The sequence below is a fragment of the Salarias fasciatus genome, chromosome 20 (assembly GCF_902148845.1).
Source record: "Salarias fasciatus chromosome 20, fSalaFa1.1, whole genome shotgun sequence".
Lineage (NCBI taxonomy): Eukaryota > Metazoa > Chordata > Actinopteri > Blenniiformes > Blenniidae > Salarias > Salarias fasciatus.
In genome coordinates this window covers 16863566-16882366 of record NC_043764.1, presented here as the reverse complement: position 1 = coordinate 16882366, position 18801 = coordinate 16863566, and the positions used below count along the sequence as shown (strand labels likewise).

Sequence of the window (18801 nt, the reverse complement as noted above, 5' to 3'; positions counted from 1 at the left end):
TATAGAAATATCTGCTTTTTATTCACCGTTTCAACTACCCTGAAATATTAATTTTCCCTGTCTTTAATAACCATTTACACTTAGAATGAACTCAGCTTTTTTTTCCCCAAAGAAGAATTTTAACTTATTTCTCACAATAATGAAAAGATGCTCCTGATGCTCCCAGGAGGGCCGACCCACACCTACAAAAAAACAAAACAAAACAGGTCTCAACTTCTCTATTCAAAGATAATAACTGGTGCTAAACGTGTCCCACACCGACGACATAATCCACTAACATCTCGGACGAGGCGTCCGGGTGGGATTCACACGGAGAGGAAATCCGCCGGGCTTCGAATCCATTCGGAAGAAACACACCGACTGAAAATGAGTGAAGGGACGGTAACACGGCGTAGATTTATCATTTTAATGGTCTGCTTGACGCTGTCATCAAACCCATAACACACAGTCTGAAATGTATTTAATAGAATTTGGACAACCAAATATTGTAAAATAAAAAAAAGAAAACAAACAGCAAAAAGTGAAATCTCATTCACTAGTTGTTTTTTTTTTGTTCCTTAAAAAAATATCAGCCTTTCTCCGTGTTCACAAACCGTCTGAAAAACTAGGACAAACAGAAATAACCATCAAATCTGAAAAGCTGGAAGGCCATTAACGTTTGTTGGCAAATATAAATATAGTGGTTTGAACAGGGTTTCAAACAGCTCACATGGAAAGAGTGTACAGACAGTTCACACGACGGTAGGACACTCGGCTCTGCCTGTATCAATCTTTATTGTTGTAGAAAACCATGATCCTTATTTAATGACTTAGTCCAACGTATTTATGACAAGGGAATATGTACATTCAGACAGCTCTGTAGTCTCTGGAGGATTCTGCCGGGTCTCCTCTCAGTTGATTGTCTATTCGGGGGTGTACTTGTGAGAGTATGTGTAGTCTGTGTAGTAGTTGTGCGGCCCGCCCCTGCCTGAAGGGTAGCCCCACGAGCAGGGCCCGCCCCCGTCCCCCCGGTCGGGCCCCCGCCCCGGCGGCCGAGGCCAGTGTCCTCCCCTCCCTCGGAAGTTCCCTAAAGAGCCGGGGCCCATCCCGCCGCCCCGCATCGGCCCGTGGTCCATGTGTCCGGGGAAGCCCCCTATACTCCCGTAGCCCCCGCCGCACATGGGGTGCGGAGGCAGCTTAGGTCTGAGCGCGGAGCCCCCCCTGGTGGCCCCTGTGGGAAGGGAGTCGACGCAGTTCACCTGAGTCCTGACCGCTTGAGGCCCGGGGGTGCTGCCGAGAAGAGCCTCCCCGGGCTTCGGGAGCCCGCTGGGGTCCGCCGGGCCCGGCGCAGCCCCGCCCTGACCTGTGACAGTCTCACAAGTGGCGGTCTGTGCCGTCCCCCACGCCCCCTCCCCCGCTCCGCTGAGCGTCCTGTCGTGCTGTAGCGGGGTCCCGCTCGCGTTTTTGGGAAGGCCGGCCAGGTAGCCGGGCTGAGCCGCGTCGCCGGGGGAGGCCCCGGCGGTCCCGGCTCCTCCGGAGTCCGAGCAGTACGGGGCGCCCAGCATCATGAGGTGAGGCGGCGGCGGAGGTTTGACCTCCAAGGGGAGCGAAGCCAGTTTGGCCAGAGGTCCTGCTGGAGCCATGACGGGCGGGGTCGGGACTGTGGGGGGAGCCGTGGCGGGGGGCCGGTACTCCGGCTCCTGGTTGCCGCTGCAGGGCGAGGCGGGATACGCCGGAGAGGCCACGTAGGTGGAGGAGCCGGTGTAGGAGGACCAGGAGGCCGAGGGGCAGAGGAAGCTCTGGTGGGGGTTGACGGGAAACCCCCCCGGAGACAGGCCGCCGAGGTCCGAGGAGCCCACCCCCATCTGGTTGGAGGCCTTGAACTGAGAGATGGCCGTTTTGAGGGCGCTGTAGTCGGACAGCGTCGGCGTCGTCTCCGGAGTTCCCTGCTGCTCCGGGAGCGGCGGGCGGAAGTCGTCCCTGTCGGGAGGGGGCGGCAGCGGGGGCTTGTCTTTCCCGGCGTGCAGGTTCCGCTCGGAGGGGTCGGATATGGTCGACGGCTCGCCATCATCGGAGTCTAATGACATGTCCTCCTCCTCCACACACTCATCATTCACTGCTGGGAGAGCAGGAGAGGACACAGAGGCAGGGAGAGGGAGGCGCAGAGAAAGATGTTATCAACTAAAGCGTTACAGAAACATTAACAACATCAACTGTGTTTAAAAAAAATTGGGGAAAAAAAAAACCCCACAAGCACATTAATCTTAAACTGGCCAGATGACTCTATAGAAAAAGAAGCAATGGAGTGAAACAATTACACTACGGCAAAGTTCAGCATTCAGAGCTGCTCTCGGCGCTACCCACCGGTAGAAGGCGGTGTTGGAAGCTCATTCTGATTAATGGATCCAATCAGGCTGTGGAAGCCGCTCATAACATCATCAATGCTCGCGATCACTATTCCGTTTCTGGAGTACTGCAGGAACATCTCAAACGGCCGCTCTGCGGAAAGAAAAAGACATTTTGAGACGAGGAATAACCAAACATCATTCTTTCACACATTATCTATATTTTCCTTTCACCTGTTCTCTTTTCATTTTTACTGAACTAAAAACAAAAAAAAAACAATCCCACTCCCATGTAAGAACCGGCGGTCAGATAGGCGAGCAGCTCTCTGATGAGGATGAAGCAGGATACCTGTGAGGAAGATAAGGTGCCGCTGCTGCGTGTGCTGAGCTTGAAGCTTGATGAGACATTCGAGATCCGGAGCCTGACGAGACTGAGTGTCACACTCGTGATAAGGGAGGAACTCCACTAAGTGCTTCTTCTGATAGGTTGTCAGAAGGTTTAGCAGCCCCATGGCATTTGTGTTTAACCTTTAAGAGACCAATACGGTTATTAGACATTTCATAAAAGACCAATTATGGCTGAAGAATTTGATGTGCTTGCTCCATTTCAGGTAATCCCCTCCTGAGATACCGACCTTCCCAGCTCCTTAAGCTTCTTATGGGACTTGCAGTGCACCTTCCATTGCCAGGGGTGTTCGGGGGTGCTCTGCTCCTCCAGGAACTTCAGCAGGCCCAGCAGACGGTCTGCACAGAAGCACCGTTAATATCGGCGCGCTAATAACTCCAGAAATCACACGGCTGCAGCGAGGCGGAGCCAAACCCACCCTGTGTGATGAGATCGGGGTTGAGGACGAACTCATCCGACACCATGAAGCCTCCGGACACAAACAGCTCGTTGTAGGTGTGGTTCTTGACGTCGTCCAAGGTGTCGACTCCAGCGAAGCTCACCGAGGGCAACTTCTTCAAAGACATCAGAGCCGGGATCTGCAGAGAGGTTGTCGATAAATTAAACCGCAGTCAGTGAAAGGAAGCGACTGAAGCCCGTTCCACCGATACACGCTGAAATGTTCTCTGGTGAAACCATCAGGGGCCACTGAATGACCCGAAACATTAAGCCCGTGTCCTGGAGAGCTGCGTTCAGCCGTAAGAGGCAAGAGAATCAAGAGTCGTAAAACAGACGGTGTGTCCCCGAGCGAGGTCTCATGTCTGAGAGGCCATTAAGAAAACCAAATGATAACCCGAAAAATGATAAGCGTGCTCACCCTGGAGACCAGATGATGTCTAAAGGAAACTGCTGTCACTTCAAAAGCTGTTTTTTTATTTTTTTATTCGCCTTATTTCAGTCTGAACAGAGCTTGTGGCGGCGGCGGCAGCTGGAGGTGAGAGAGCGGAGGACTGACAACGCGTCACCGTACCTTGTGCACATGTGCAGCGATGTCCTCGTTCTGAATGATGATGAGGAGCTTATCTAAACTGCCACTGTTTTCCAGAAATGACTGCGGGCTGCATTCGCTGTTGCCGAGACTTTTCAAGTACCCCTGAGAGACGAGACGGGAAAGACATGACCGTTAGAGACAGAGAGCCGAGCGGCCAGACGTCAACGCAGACAGAGAAAGACAAGCGGCTCCGTCCACTTCAAAACTCCACCACGCTGAGGAAGAACCACGGCTCCAAGGGACAGAGACTTGGAGTAAGTTATAGATCCCAAATATGAAAAGAAATGGAGGTATAACAATGTAAAATAAGATCAGCTTTCTGAATGCAATTGGTTGATGTATACATAATAAAATCCTGAATCAGACATTATTTTCCATTTTGTTAGACGACATACAATCCAGTCAACCGAACAAGTCTATCTTTTGAAATCAGAACTGAATAGAAAAAGTCAAATACATTCAAAATGAATATCAGCACATGTCAATTTCTGACCTTTAAACTCCACAAGACGCCCGATGCTACTGGATCTACAGGAGTAAAATTACATCTACAGCTGTGCAGTGGTAAACACAGGCCTCACAGTGAGGATGTCCCTGGTTTGAGTTTTCTGCACGTGTCGTCACTGTGGATGAGTTGCTGTATTCTAGCTTCTTAGAAGTTGGTAATTATGTGTGTTGATTCATGTAGATTTCTGGACATATAAATGGATGATGTGAGCTCGGCAGCACGGTGGAGAAGCGGCTAGCACTAGCAAGTAGCTTCTTCCGACAACCCAAATGTCAGGTTGTGTAAACTTCTTCGCGGGGCGCCAGGCTTTCTCTTTGGCGTTTCTCTTCGTTGGCTGGTGTGTTAGTAGCGTCCTACTGCCAGAGTCCTGTGAGCTGTGATACACTTCCCATGACTCCACCAGATTAGCTTCAAAACTCTTCTCAAAACATTGCGGGAACAATTTGATAACGTCCAATAATTCATCTATAAATTAAAAACAAAGACGTGCGGTTTTTCAAATCTGTTCACATTTCTGATACAGTTCTTTGCAAATGTATGTTTTTAGAATTCTCTGTGTTGAGACACAGCGCCGTACCTTGATCTCCTTGCACACTGTGCTCTCCTCCCCCTCGTCGCCGGAGTAAATGTAGAACTTAACGGTGTTCTTGGTGACGTCCTTAAAAATCTCCACCAAGCTGCTGAAGACTTCGGGCTTCAGCTGTCCGATCAGGCTGCCGGCCAGCAGGCCGGAGCCGCCGGCGGGGGCGGAGCCCGAGGACTGGGAGTTCTGCTCTGGAGAGTCTGGCGTGACTTGAGAGGGAGAGTAGATGTCTCCCGGCACCTCGGCGGATGACGTGGCGTCTTTGATCGCGCTCGTTTTAGCGCCGTGAGAGGAGGTGCTGCTCTTTGACAGGGACAGCTCCGCCTCGCCTTTAGGAGTGTGGACGGGCGCCGGCGGCGTGAGACCGGCTGTCGTCACCGCGGCAGGAGGCGAGGCGCCGGTGGAGGGAGCGGGTGGGGCCGGGATCAGCTTCTCCATCTTCTCGCACAGAGCTCTGACGTGGCCCTGAACGGACACGGGGGACACGAAGGGGGTGACAAAGTCCGAGAAGCGGCTGTTGGGCAGCCAGCAGCGGCGCAGAGGCGACCGCGGCGGCATCTGCGAGGCGTAGCAGACGCGCTGAGTCTGCATGATGCTCTTGATGTCAGAGGCGAGGCTGTGGATCTCCTGGTTGAGTATGGTGTCCAGGCTGATGGACGGCCTGAAGGGGGCTTCCTCCACAGCCGCCAACGCGCTGACAGCTGCCTTCTTCACTTCCACCGCCGCGGGCGTCTTCGGCTCCGGCTCGCCGTCCGTCACCGCCGTCGGCTCAGGCTCCGGCTGCGTCTTTGGTTCGGGAAAAGGCTGAACTTTTTCTGAAAGCAGACAGCAGACCGGTTGCAGCGTTGTCCTGATAACCACGTTCGATATGCGCGAGCGTGCTTGAAGGTACCTTCAATGCTGGGCGGTTCCCAGGCCGGTTTATCTGAGGCGTGCGGCGGCTCCGGGGGCGAGCCCGGGCTGCCGGGGCTGCCGGGGCTGCAGTCCATGTCCTCCTGAACAGGAAAACAGCAGCAGACAGAGTCAATGCACTGGAGCGCCTCAGAAAACATCAGTCAGTCCAGTTCTGCCGGGGAAGCAACCGTCAGTGCGGCAAAAGCAAACGAATCCAAACACACTCGTACATCTGCATAAATTACAATATCAATGAAGGCTTTTTTTCTCCCCAGTTATTTATATACGAGGGGAAAAAAAAAAGTTTTTAGCATTTTTAAATTGGAAAAAATATGATCATTAAAAAAAAAACAAAAACAAACAGAAACATCACATGAAATATTTTCAATTACAATAAATCTATGATAAATATGAAGCACAACTGGACTAAAAGGGCAGAGCTTCAAAAACATCAGTGAGCGCCTGGCGTCTCACCTCTGTGTAGTTGGTTTGTGACGTTTGCTCGATCTGTGCCCTCAGATCGGGGTCGCTGAAGGCGAGCTCCACCTGCCCCGAGCCCGTCGACGGCTCTCCGTGGTTGGCGGGCCCGGACACGGAGCCCTGAGTCACGGCCTTGTTGAGCGTGGCCAGGAGGATCTTGAGGAGCCGCTGGGCCTCGCTCACCGCCGAGGGGTTGGCGTTTCCCCGAGCCCTCAGGTCGGTGTCGTAGATGCCCATGCTCTCCATCACTGCTGTCAGGTTGTCACTTTGTCCACTCTCGTCTCCCATCTCGTCAGCGGGGGCTCCTGAGGGGACGCAGACGAATCATCAGGAGTGTGTCTGACGGACTGAGTCTCACGGCAGGTGAGTGAGGCATCACTGTGGGCAGCTGTGCTCCGTTAGAGCAGGAAATTCACTTCCAATATCGGTTTTTAACCTTATCTCTAGTAGAAACTTGAGGATTAGAGTCCTTTAAACACCAAGTACTTGTATGAATGTGACGGATCATATTTACACACCAGAAGATATTACTGAAGTGCGACTCAGATTTGGAAAAATAGGCTTGAAGAACACAGACACGTTCATTTTCCAGAAGTAAAAAAGTCCTGCTGAGAATAAATCATTATTGTTCATCTCGGTTCAAATCATCTGTATGAAGACTGTCTGCAGTTGCGTTTCTCGAAGTGCCCCGAGGGTTACTCCGACTCGCTGCAGGAGGCACGCGAGAGGTTTAATAATGTACATTCCGAAAAATCATCATTTACACTTCCTAATATAATAATACTAGTGTGTGTTCAATAAAAAATGTAAATGAAAGTTTAATGAAGCAATTTTTACATTTGCGATTATAATTTTCAGGCAATAATTACCTGATTATAAGGAGCCTTTAGAGTGAAAAAGGATGTTTCCACATGATGAGAAGGATTTCAAACCATCTGAGAAGTTGAAGCTGTTTGTTGCTTGGTTACTAAATCTGACTCAAAAGCGAAAAACTGGAACATTTTCCAGAGAAAAACACTAGAAATTGGCTTCAAGCTGGATTGATGCTGAAATAAAGGGGCGTTACAACCATTCCCACTCTTCTGCAGTGTGCAATGCTCGACAAGAGTCATTCATCTGTTTTAAAACCTGAAATTAAAGCCTGAAATATGTACCACTGTCCCATGTATACGTTATTCAATAGCTCATATGGATCACACAGGCAGTACTTAAAAGGATCCGTGCTGCTAATAACTGATGGTTTTACCACTGAAATGTTTTACATTCTTGCGTGGCGGCAGCTGCGACTGACGAGCAGGCAGGAATATGAACAGCTCCCTGGAAACAAGCCAAAATCATCTTGGAGCAAAAACTGTTTAAAAATGCATTCAAGTCGTTCAATCACTGAGAATTAATCAGACTGCCATGTGAAAGCAGAAATAAAATATTCATCTCTGTGGAGGCTGCAGGTGGAGAAGTGTCTGAATGTGGCCGCCTCACCTCTGCTGGGCTCCCCGTTGCTCAGCTGATCTCCGCGCTGGCGTTTGTTCACGGCGCCGCCGTCCTCCCCTTCGAACTTCCTCTTCAAGCTGTTGGCGTCCCAGGCCCCGTCCTCGCCCTGCTCCTTCCCGGGGTCCTTCACCAGCGCTTTCTTGTGCAGTTGGATCAGCTTGAGCAGCTGCTTCATTTTGTCTTTGTCGTATTCGTTCTGGGACAGCCGCAGCCTCGGGGCCTGGGGGGGCTGCTGCGGCTCCGCAGGGGGCTTGTGTTGCATCTGCGCGCCGTTCGAGTGAGCGGGGCCCAGCCGCGGCCGCACGCCGCCACTGCCGCCGCCACCGTGCTGCGGCGTCTTCTCCTGGGCGGGCCTCTCCGGAGCCGGCGGCCTGTCCGGCGGAGGTCTTTCCGCGGGCCGCTCCGATCTGTCCGAGCCTCGGTCCGAACCCCCCCAGTCAGAGACGGGGCTGTACTCCACCGGCGCCGGGGTGGGCGTCAGCACGGGCGCGGGGATCGGCGCCGGGTTCCTAATCCGTTCAATGATGTCCTTCACTTTGTTCACAGGTAAAATGTAATTGACGGGATTGTGGACGTACGTCCGCAGCACCGCCTCCATGTTAAATTTGTGCCGGGGCGCCGGGGGAGGGTTCGTCCTTTCGTCCACATTATATTTGTATTCGGGCAGGATGAAGGGCCGCACCGTGCCCGAATCCATGCGGGTCAGGTAGTCGGTGGCCTGGCGCTCCACCCCGGCGCTCAGGTCCTTGCCCGGGTTGGGCCGCAGCTTGAAGAGGGCAAAGTGCAGTGCGGGGACGAACGGCTCCACGGCAGGCTGGACGGCAGGCTGGTGGTCCACCGTCAGCCGCTCCGGCTCAAACAGTCTGGAGGCTGAGACGAGACAGAAACATCACATCGTTATTTAGATTCATCTTTGGAGATGGAAAGTTTAGAAACAGAAAACAGTCACGGTTGAAAACATCTCATCTTGTAACAGACAACAATGTCATAATACATAAATATGACTACATTTCTGGCAAATGGAAGATTTGCCTTTGTGGAACAGGTGCAGTGTGGGATAACCACTGAATAAGCCACTGCACTTTCTGCAGTTTTATTTTATTCTGTCAGTCAATTCATACAATATTATGTATGTTTGTGTTCCTTCTTTTAACAGGTCTCTCCTGAAAATGAGAATGTGCCTGAATGAAATCACCTCTTTAAATAAATGCCGAATTAAAATAAGAATAATGGGGAGCTGGCAGCCTGCAGGTCACATGCAGCCCTCAGGTAACCTTCCAGCACATGAGGTAATTACCCAACCTGGTAATGCAAGGAAGAAGATCAATAAACCACATTTTAACATTGCAAACCTGATGCAATTTAAGGTGCATATTACACAATTCTTTTTTATTTTCATTCAATTAGATCATTCTGCAGGTCTTTCTTCGTCAGCCTAACTTTGTTAACTTCGCTCAACAGTGTCGATGAAATTAAAGGATAAAGCGAGCCACTCCGTCTTATCTTGTGTCTCAGACACACACAAGACCCTCAGCTAAAACATGAGAAATGTTCCTGAAGGCAAATTCTACATTCAATAAACTCTTAACCAGCATGAAACCACTGAGTGTCTACAGACGAAGCTGTAATTAGAAATCCGTGAAAAAAAAAAAAAAAAACTGAATTAGAAAACACAATATAGTGTGTAAAGGATGGTAATCTTATCCACAACTTTACTCTGTCCTGAATGTTTCACAGATGCATCCATCCAGATATAATATGCAGAGTGAGAATGTTACTTACAATACTTGACAACCATCCTCGACTCCTGAAAGACGAACAGCGCTTGCAGGTTCCTCTCCAGCCGCCCCCGCCGCTCTGAACAACAAACAGCAACCTTTTTTAAAGCTGAACCCTCAGAGGAGGTAACAAGTAGGTGTTCAACCGATGCAACAGCAGAATTAAGAGACGAGGAGAGTTGAAGGGAAAAAAAAAAAAAAAAAAAAAAGCCTTCTGGCTGCTTTGACTCACCCATCTGAGCGGAGGACAGCAGAAAGAGAAAACCCCTGTCAAACAAGGACTTCACCAGCACCTGAATGATGGGAGGAGAGGCTGCAGTCAGAAACAGCATGGATGCACCAGATTTATCACTTTTGAGGGATTCATGTGTGTCGTTTTCAGGACGGTTTGGTAGTTTTAGCCACATAGAAAGAGTCATATGAAAACGCTTGGAGTGTGTTTTCTGGGAAAGAGTGAGGAGACTCACTATCCGGTCTTTCTCCAGTTTGTTGAGCAGAGCGGTAAGGCTGCCGTTGGTCGGTTTCCCTTTCCCGTCGACCACATCAAACAGGCTGCAGGACATCTCGCACTTCATCACTGCGGACGAAAATAAGCAGCTTCGAATATGCCACTCGGCTCAGTTTTCGTCTATATCCCATGCAGAGGCAAACGTATGCAAATAAATCCGGTCTTTTAAGCTCTGTGGATTCACGATGCAGCTCAGGCCTTTGGGAAGAGCTCGAGTGGATTTCAAGTAACTCACAGCCACCCACATGCACTGTGATTTCTTCTATCGCTTCGTTAGGAGGTACACAATACGTGGTTTGTACTGACCTTCCCGTGACATGCTGTAGGTGTCCCAGGAAAAGAGCAAAGGGGGGATCTTTCGTTTCACCTGCTCCAGCTGCATCGCTCGATTGATCTGCAGCTTCTCAGGCCTGCAGGGGAACAGAGCCGATCAAAAACCATGCCGTGATCGTAGATAAAGGTTCACTTCACTGCTTGGAAGCACTGATAATGGTTAACGGGAAATGTGAGTAGCTCTGTGAATGTTTAAGAGAAACAACAAACGGATTACAACGTTTACTCACAGCTTGAATGGGAGGTAAGGACGCGAGGACGAACGTAAACAGATTGGGAATAACTCCTGGCCCTTGTTCACCAGGGGACCGCTCCACACAGTGTAGCAGCCTTTCCCTGTAAACACATCAGCAGCTCGGGTCAAAGGTCAGGCGACGCCGAGCCGAAAGGCTCCTCATATTTATCAACTACTGAAGGTCTCTTTACAACATAACTTGAAAGGCGGACGTAAAGACACGTTCTCTCTGACAAAGCAGTGCAGTGAAAATGTGTTAAGCTTGAGAAGTAAATTATTCTGAGTAATAGTTTTTTTTTCCCCCCACAACACACAAATTCAGCATCAAGCAGAGACCACACCTCTGATGACCATTTATATAAAAACGATAAGACATGTCTCTACCTCTACTTCCTTCAGGAGAGATGGTGTTAAACCTGTCGAGAGGAGAAAAAGCACACAACTTCAAAAACATTTCTAATATTGTGAGATACTGTATATTCTTTTGATTTTTTGCAATACATTTCTAAAGAAGAAGGTCCTGCAGGAAGTGGTACCTGTGTGCGGTCATGGGAGTGGCTGCAGCCTCTTTTCCTTTGTAGTGGAACGACACCACGGCGTACGGGCACACGTGACGGGGCCGCGCTTTGATTTCATCAAACGCAAACTCAAAAAAATATTGCTGGAAGAAACGGAGGGAGAGAAAACACATCAAAGCACAAACATAAGATTTGTCGCGAGGTGTGTGTGGAGGTGAAAAAGGAGCTCAGGTTACCTGGGTGAGCTCAAAAGCTCGGTACGACAGCAGAGATGAGACCCGTGTGGCACTTTTGGACCAGTGACAGTCGAACTTGGGTGTAGGCTCCATTGCATTCTTAGGCATGTTCTCGTAGATGTGCTTTATTCGACCCTGAGAGACAGAGCACACTCATTGGGCAACAATCCCACAAGATGAAGAAAGACGAAAAAAAGAAAGACCAGACGGGTCGCCATACCTTCATGACCTTAAAAATGACAATGTCCCCTGAAGAGCCCACTTCAAAAGGATTTATCTGTAACAAATCTGAATATTTGGAGAGATAAACACCTGCAAGAGAGAGAAAAAAAGAATGAATTTAGGAGATCTGTCAGTGTTGAACATACTGTCGAGCGTCAAGAAGCCTTTTACAGCTGCTTTTTGTTGTCTTCAGTTGTAACTTTGAGATCAAACTAACAGAAACTGGGTGAAACTCCTGGTTTCCAAATGAAATCACATAGAAACATAACTCAATTTCTGGCAAACAAAGCAAAACTTTCTTTACGGCAGGAATCTGTCATTAAATCTTTCACACAGACAGAAGTTTGACTTACCCATTGCTGGATTTCCTAGTGTAGAAATCTTACAGTGTCCCACAGATAAACCCTTTTCACAGATCCACTGGAGCTGCATGAGGAAGAAGCACAACCCGAAACAAGAATGTGAAAAAAAAAAAATCATCAGGCTTTGACTGCTTTTGATAAGAGTGTGATTGAGGTTTATCTGAGAAGGCTAACCTTGGATTTGTCTGGGTATAGAAAGCAGTACGACTCTGTTAGCTCCTGATCGGTCCGTCCCTCCTGCTTCATCTCTCTCCGCTTCTCGATGAACTGGAAAACAGAGACCGTAGTTGAGATATCTATGTGAACTGCACAAACTCAGAATAGGTAACTCCAGGCATCACAGGTCAAGAAGTTTTCGTTGGCAGTGCATTCCTGGATTCACCGCAAGGTCATAACACCTTAACTGTGAAGCCTGCTAAGATTATACCTTGTGTAATTGTGTTCTAGTTCATACAGATGAGGACTGACCTCCTTCTCCAGCAGCTCATTGTGGATGAGCCTGGCCTTGCAGTAGGAGAAGGTTCCCCGGGACGATGCGTCCAGGTAAAACGAGGAAATGATCTTCACAAGGTCCTCAAACTCTCGACTGTCAGGGGGAAGAAACTGGAACAAGCCTGCACACACAGAGGGGAAGCAGCAGATCAGCATGGAGGATATGAAGCACATACAAACACAGAGGAGTTTCTACACAGGACTGACGTGTTCTGACTTCATGAGGACATGAAAGCAAAACTGAAAAAACTGACATGTTTAGGTTAGTGACACAGCATCTTGTCTGCAATGAACACAACAGTAAGCGCACAAGCATGAAGCAAACACTGGCAAATCACAGACAGCCTAGAAGAAGCATCACCTGGCAAGCTGGTGAAGGGTATGCAACTATTCATTCATTGGACTTTACTGCTTTATCAGAGTTATAGGATGCAGGAGCAGATACCACATGACTGAGGACAAAAGTATAGTCCAAACTGGGTAGGTAGCAGGTACATAACATCCACACCTACAGATAAGTTGGAGATACTAATGAAGCCCAAGCATGTGTTTGGATTGTAGGGGTCCATTCAGAGAAAGACACTACGGATCTTCTGTGAGCTGAGAGTGCTTACCACTAGAACACAGTGTAGGTGAAATGAATTCAAACGGGATAATGCAGCACACATATGCCACAGAAACATTGATTTAAGCAGCATAAAAGGGGGAGGGGGCAATGGGCACATGGCTGTTGAGTAAAGGGTAAAGTGATACAGTGGCCTCTTTATGTCGAGTTTGTATGTTTACGATTAAAGTGTGTTTCACAGCCGAGGTCTGTGTGAAGCACTGTCCACCTCTCAGGTACTTGAGCTTTGAGAGGGATGGAGTCAGTGGAGGAGGCAGCATGAGGGGGATCTACTGAGGGGCAGTGTGGTGATCTCTGGACTACCGGTGATGCGAGTTGGAGGTCAGGGTCGGGCAGCAGGACCAGATATCATGATAAAACACCACGATGCTGTGCAAACACTTCGGATGGGCGGTTGTGGTAGATAAATCCATGCCCTTCACTGAGGTCAACGAGACTGGCACATGTTGTCAGGGATGTCTGCAACACACTGGTGCCTGCAGCTGCATCCGGGAAGCACACTGGACAAGGTGAGGAACCCAAACAAGGTGAGCTCTCAGGTCTTCAAAGTGCTGCTTTCATCAGGCTGCCGGAGCTAAAGCTAGCTTCACGTCTGCACACAAGCACACCGAGGCCCGGCCTGCTCACACAGCCCGGCTCGCTTCGAGACAACACGGAGGAAACCTTGTTCGAAACTCAGTAAACTAATGAAACTTAGCCAGCTAGGCGGCTAGCGGGCTAGCGACATGCAGAATTATGAAAGAGGACAGCTCCGTTCAAAACAGCAGCGATATAGCACAACCTTTCCGCTCCCTGCTCTTCTTCTTTGGAATCTGAAACTTCCCCCGTGACAGCTCCTCGCTCGGTCTCTGGGCCGCCAGAGGGGAGCTGCTGAAGCTCCGGGCCTCCGCCTGCACGCTCCTCCGCCGCTCAGGGGCTTCATGTTCGGGCATTACACCGTCTCCACATCCAGGCTGATCGCCATTTTGGTTGGCTGTGGCCGAGGTGGCGGCTGAATTCTTCGGAGCTTCGCCGCCGTCCGGGTGGAGAACGTCCGTCTCGGTGCATCCTGAGTCCCTTTTACCCACCGCGCCGGGGTTCAGGGCCATTTTCGGGAGCCGTGCACGCAGTAAGGGAGATGTAGCTGTGACGATTGGGGCGCCGCTTCACTCACACTCTCTCCTCCTCACCCAGCCTCCGCCATTGTGAAAATGACGTAGACGTTCTTCTCCACCACTGCAAAGCGCTGCCGTCACTGTTTACATAGGAGAACATCCGCGCCCCCTTCAGACAAACGCAGGTACTGCACCCAGGCGTCCACAGAGCTCCTCTGGGATATGAGGAGTGGGGCATCAGCGCCCCCTCAGGCCAAGATGAGTACTGCATCCAGCGTGCACAAGCTTCCTCTGGAACAGAATGGGCATCAAAATAAGGGGCGGGGGCCACACGTGGCCCTTTTGGTGCTGATTGACCGGCTCATCAGGGAGTCACTGGGAAATTCTGAATCAGATGAAAATCAAAGTATATGATTCATGCAAGTTATTATTGGCTTATTACATCATCCTGCAATTTCAGGTCATTATTACAATATTGGTTAACTCTAGCATATTGGCTAGTAGAGATAGCAATTCTTACCTTGCAAAACTGTTTCTTTACTCAAAAGACAGTTAATGAAGTAATATAATTTTATTTTTTTTTTACTGAGCTCAAAATTAACAAAAATGTATTCATGATTTCCAGACGACTGGAAAAGACTCTGACTTGTATGTGAAAGTTGTTAAAATCCTAAAATCACTTCAGAGGTTAGAGTTATTGCAAAAATGGTTTGTCAATATTGTAGTGCAGAGTGTTGAAAGTTTTCATATTGAGTCTGTTTTTCTAACTCAAATATGATGCTGGTCAAGTGATTTCTGGTGAATAAACCGTGTTAAGAGATACACATTACAGAGAAAATAAGACAAGGCAATGTTATTGCAAATCCCAAAAACACTTTATTCATAGGCAGGTTGTGAAAAAAAACATTTCATAGAAAGCTTTGTCTTTATTGCCATTTTCTTTGTTTTTCTTGCACCTTCCGAAGTGGCCACAGTAGTCGTATTAAAAAGCTTTCACATGAGGTTTTAACATCCAACCATAAATGTGAAAATAAAGAAGTTGTGGATTTTTTTGTGGATTTTTTTTTCTCAGGACAAAACAATCAATGAAACCTGTCATTTCAAAACACACAGTAAGAAGACATAAAGTCTTCCATTAATTTATTAGCAGTTAACCATGCTGCCCCTGCTGTAAACGTCAAACTCTTTGTAGCGAAGGTAATCTTTCAGTCGGGGAGGAAGAGGAAGGAAGTTGATAAAAACTGGGGCTCTCAAGCGCAGGCGGCTGAGATGCTCCCTTATCCGCAACCGACACAGATGCTTCAGATTTCGCACATTCCCTAAAGAAAAACAAACACTCAGTTAAATCAATGAATATGAATCAAATACATTTCTGTATTGGCGACAGGTGGAAGAACTTTCTTACTCTGGATGTGACAGATTTCAGGCCATTGTTTCTGCTCCTGTAACGTCTCCTTCAGCTTGGTGCAGAAGGAGACCTGGTCGGTGTAGTCGAGCATAATGCGCACCACCTGTGCGGATAAGTGCTTCAGCCAAGACACTGTGATCACCTCACAGAACTGGAAAGGAAGAAAAAAAAAGGTACAATCAAAGACAATCCTTGAAGGAAACCATTACTCTTTTGCTCTCTGTCTGATCCATTCTCTCCGCCACATTTTCTTCTCCGACAAACGTGGCATTACCACCATATCTTTGATGACTGACGAGGTCCACGGAGCGTAGTCATGGGAACAGTCCCCGTACGGACAATCAAAGCAGCGCTTCACATCATAGCCGTAGTTCAGAATCATCCTCAGCATGACCTCGTCTTTCAGGGCATACTGCAGCGCTGAGGGGAAGTGAGTGGTGTTGACTCGAGAGTAGTAGTTGACGTTTGCCCCGAATTTAAGCAACGTATTGATCATTTCATAGTTGCCTTGTCTGAGAGCCACCTGCAGACAGTTGATAGGGTCCTGGTTCACCATTGCCCCGGCCTCTAACAGCAGGCGGGTGCACTGGAGATCAGTGTTGGACACGGCGAAGAAGAGAGCAGACCTGCGCTCATCGTCATAGTTTCGGCGCACCCTCGGGTGCAGCATGAAGTTTGGGTCGTAGCCGGCTTTGAGCAGGACCTCCACACAGCTGGCGTGCCCCCCAGCGGCTGCAGAATGAAGGGGGCTCATCCCACTGTCTTTCACAGCCTGCGGCTCGGTCACCGAGATGAGGCGCTCCAGGGCCCTGCAAAGAGGGACCCGGTGTGACAACAGGACTTCAGACAAAACTTGATCTGAAGCAAACGCAGATGTTCCTCACAGTCTGTGTCCGTGGTATGCCACCCGATGGATTGGCAGGTGACCACTGTAAAGCGGTACGTTGGGATCGGCACCGTAGTCCAGGAGCAATGAGATGATGTCAGGGTTTCCTGACGCTGCTGCATCAAACAAAACAGTACCAGACTCTGACTCACAGGACACACGGGCCCCTGCAACAAGAAGAAAACACTCTTCATGTACATTCCTGGGTAACTTTGGTGTATTTATAGTGTTCTATTTCACACTCAAGCGTTCAGGTATAAAGGATCTAAAACACAGGAGAAAAAGGACTCATTTTGAGGTAATTTGTAATGAATCTTCTTGATAATCTGTCGAAAAGCAAGAGGTGGTTAAACGTCATGTTTTACCTTTCTGTAACAGAACCTCCACCACGTTCAGGTGTCCGTTCTGTGCAGCCAGAGCCAGAGGAGTTTTCTGTTTGATGTCACACGCATTTGGCTCTGCACCTGATTCCAGGAGCAAATAGACAAAATTCTCCAGACCTAAAAAGGCTGACTCGTGGAGAGCTGTCCTGTTTAGAGGTCCGGTTTGGTCTACTTGGGCATTGTAGCGGAGCAACAGCGTGGCTAAGTCATACTGGTCATTCAGGATGGCTGTGAAATAAAGACACAGTACAGACAAGAATTAGAAATGATCACAACACGTTTATATGTCTGCAAAAGACCACATCCTTGGTGTCAGATACCTGCCACTAACGGAGAATCCTGCTCATCGTTCTGGAGATCAGGACTGGATCCGTTTTGCAACAGGAATGTGGCGTTGTCTCTGAGTCCGTGGAGCACAGCGAGGAACAGAGGAGTCTCACCCTTCAGGGTGCGACACTGGGCCGCACCGGGCGGAGATGCTGGAACCCAAACACAGAGGAAATGAACAAAAAAACAAGTCAGTCAATTCCAACAATATCGTAGCACCAACCTGAGAAAATGATTTCCAACATCTTCTTGTTTTTGTGGACTGCAGCCTCGTGCAGGGGGATCCATCCTCTCTCATCAACTCTGGACAGAGTCTCTGATTGCGCCGTGAGTCTGTCCAGTGCAGCCTCATCTCCTGAATATGAGGACAGAACAGCACATGAGCACCTCTGCTGTTATTCAAAATCATTCCAAACAGTGCAGAGAGGTTAAAACTGATGTTTACCCTCTTTAATTGCTTTGAAAATCTCATCAGGGTCATCACTTGGTTTCAAATCACTATTGGAAGTAATTGTGCAGAGACGGGAATCACGCAATGAGGATGAGATACACAGTTGAGAGAAAGATTTTAATACTATCCTGATAGATTAACCTTGGATGCAGTCTTTTGAGCTTCCTATATTGAATCAGGCTTTGTTCGATTATATATTGAGTTGCCTCATCTTCATCCAGGTCATCTTCGTCCGACTGATAAAAGTCATCTTCTGTTTCTGTGCTCATCTGTTTGTCCACAAAGGGCCGGTGCAGAAGGGACAGCTCTGGGGAAAGAGCCATACAGTAAACAAGACCATTAAATCTGCTGCCCCACAGCTCACACAACCTGTAGCCATGAATACCAACGACAGCACAGTGCTGCTAATAGCTCAAACAGCGACGATCCCTCATCATCGTGCTGTTCGTTTTGTGGCACCAGAATAGATTCAGGATAGAAAATCTAATGATTCCAAGCCGCTCTGCAGTGCCTTCCATTTGAGTTTAATAATTGCTTAGTGTATAAAGAAAGTGATTGTTTTTTGCCACCACAAAACAAAAACATGATTCAAATGATTAACAAAATGATTATTCTAAGCATTTCTCCACCATAAATCTTAAAGAAGTAGAGGAAATAGCATGAAAACAGCTAGATTACAGCAGGGTCTGCACAACATGGAGGCAGACCATGCAAACTTGAACAGCTTAACAGGCATACAGAGGTAATGGCCTTCCAGCTCCACTCTAATCAGCCAATAACATTATTATTTTACTGGGTTGTTTTTACCTTCGGGAGAACCGCTGGGCTCCGTCTGTTGTATGAACACTAGTGTGACAGTCCACACACAGACTGCAGCTATTTATACATCATAGCTATAAATGTCACATCACGGGGTCCTGACAACTCCTGGCTTTGACCCACTGAGCACTGCAGCAACAGGTCAACTCCTGCAGGAAGTCTTTCTTTGCTTTTTTAAATTTGCATCCAGCTCCAAAAAGGAAAACACACACTGCAAATATTTTATAATGGGTGCAAATCATTGTACATTTGAACAAAAAATTGATATCCTGAATATAAACACCAACAGCAACTGTTGGGGTGCACAATGTTCTGGAAATCTTTCACATACCTAAAGTTAGCATTAGCAGAAGATAATTGAGAATAAATACTTTTGAAACATTTATAGCAGCAAGATTTATTGCTTAG

General features: G+C 48.4%; 2 protein-coding genes across 3 annotated transcripts; both read right to left on the bottom strand.

Moving 5' to 3' along the window:
* Positions 1-398: 398 nt before the first annotated feature.
* tasorb (transcription activation suppressor b) lies at positions 399-14215 on the bottom strand. Of its 2 annotated transcripts, none has more exons than XM_030118603.1 (23): positions 13807-14215; positions 12377-12522; positions 12083-12175; positions 11900-11972; positions 11545-11636; positions 11325-11459; positions 11107-11231; positions 10955-10986; positions 10566-10671; positions 10309-10412; positions 9962-10071; positions 9727-9787; positions 9499-9573; positions 7705-8586; positions 6220-6530; positions 5744-5846; positions 4846-5666; positions 3740-3862; positions 3149-3308; positions 2960-3068; positions 2674-2852; positions 2344-2478; positions 399-2098 (listed from the first exon to the last, which is right to left on the bottom strand). In XM_030118603.1, exons 1-23 carry the CDS (start codon positions 14111-14113, stop codon positions 903-905), a joined length of 5478 nt encoding a protein of 1825 aa, XP_029974463.1. In that variant the 5' UTR covers positions 14114-14215; the 3' UTR covers positions 399-902. The 2 variants fall into 2 exon arrangements, with proteins under 2 accessions (XP_029974463.1, XP_029974464.1); XM_030118604.1 differs by having other exon boundaries at positions 399-2095.
* Positions 14216-15220: 1005 nt separating this feature from the next.
* On the bottom strand, positions 15221-17843 carry asb14b (ankyrin repeat and SOCS box containing 14b). The gene is made up of 9 exons (XM_030119104.1): positions 17716-17843; positions 17569-17621; positions 17347-17478; positions 17117-17275; positions 16779-17024; positions 16412-16580; positions 15802-16336; positions 15525-15678; positions 15221-15438 (listed from the first exon to the last, which is right to left on the bottom strand). The coding sequence occupies exons 1-9, from the start codon at positions 17841-17843 to the stop codon at positions 15263-15265; spliced, it is 1752 nt and encodes a 583-aa protein (XP_029974964.1). The 3' UTR covers positions 15221-15262.
* Positions 17844-18801: the final 958 nt, after the last annotated feature.

Coding starts and splice junctions, on each gene's coding strand:
- tasorb (XM_030118603.1), bottom strand. CDS start 14,113: ATGGCCCTGAACCCCGGCGCGGTGGGTAAAAGGGACTCAGGATGCACC. Junction 12,176..12,376: donor ATGAGCTGCTGGAGAAGGAG/GTCAGTCCTCAT, acceptor TCTGTTTTCCAG/TTCATCGAGAAGCGGAGAGA. Junction 10,987..11,106: donor ACTCCCATGACCGCACACAG/GTACCACTTCCT, acceptor TCCTCTCGACAG/GTTTAACACCATCTCTCCTG.
- asb14b (XM_030119104.1), bottom strand. CDS start 17,843: ATGAGCACAGAAACAGAAGATGACTTTTATCAGTCGGACGAAGATGAC. Junction 17,479..17,568: donor TTTCAAAGCAATTAAAGAGG/GTAAACATCAGT, acceptor CCTCATATTCAG/GAGATGAGGCTGCACTGGAC. Junction 17,276..17,346: donor GTTGGAAATCATTTTCTCAG/GTTGGTGCTACG, acceptor TTTGGGTTCCAG/CATCTCCGCCCGGTGCGGCC.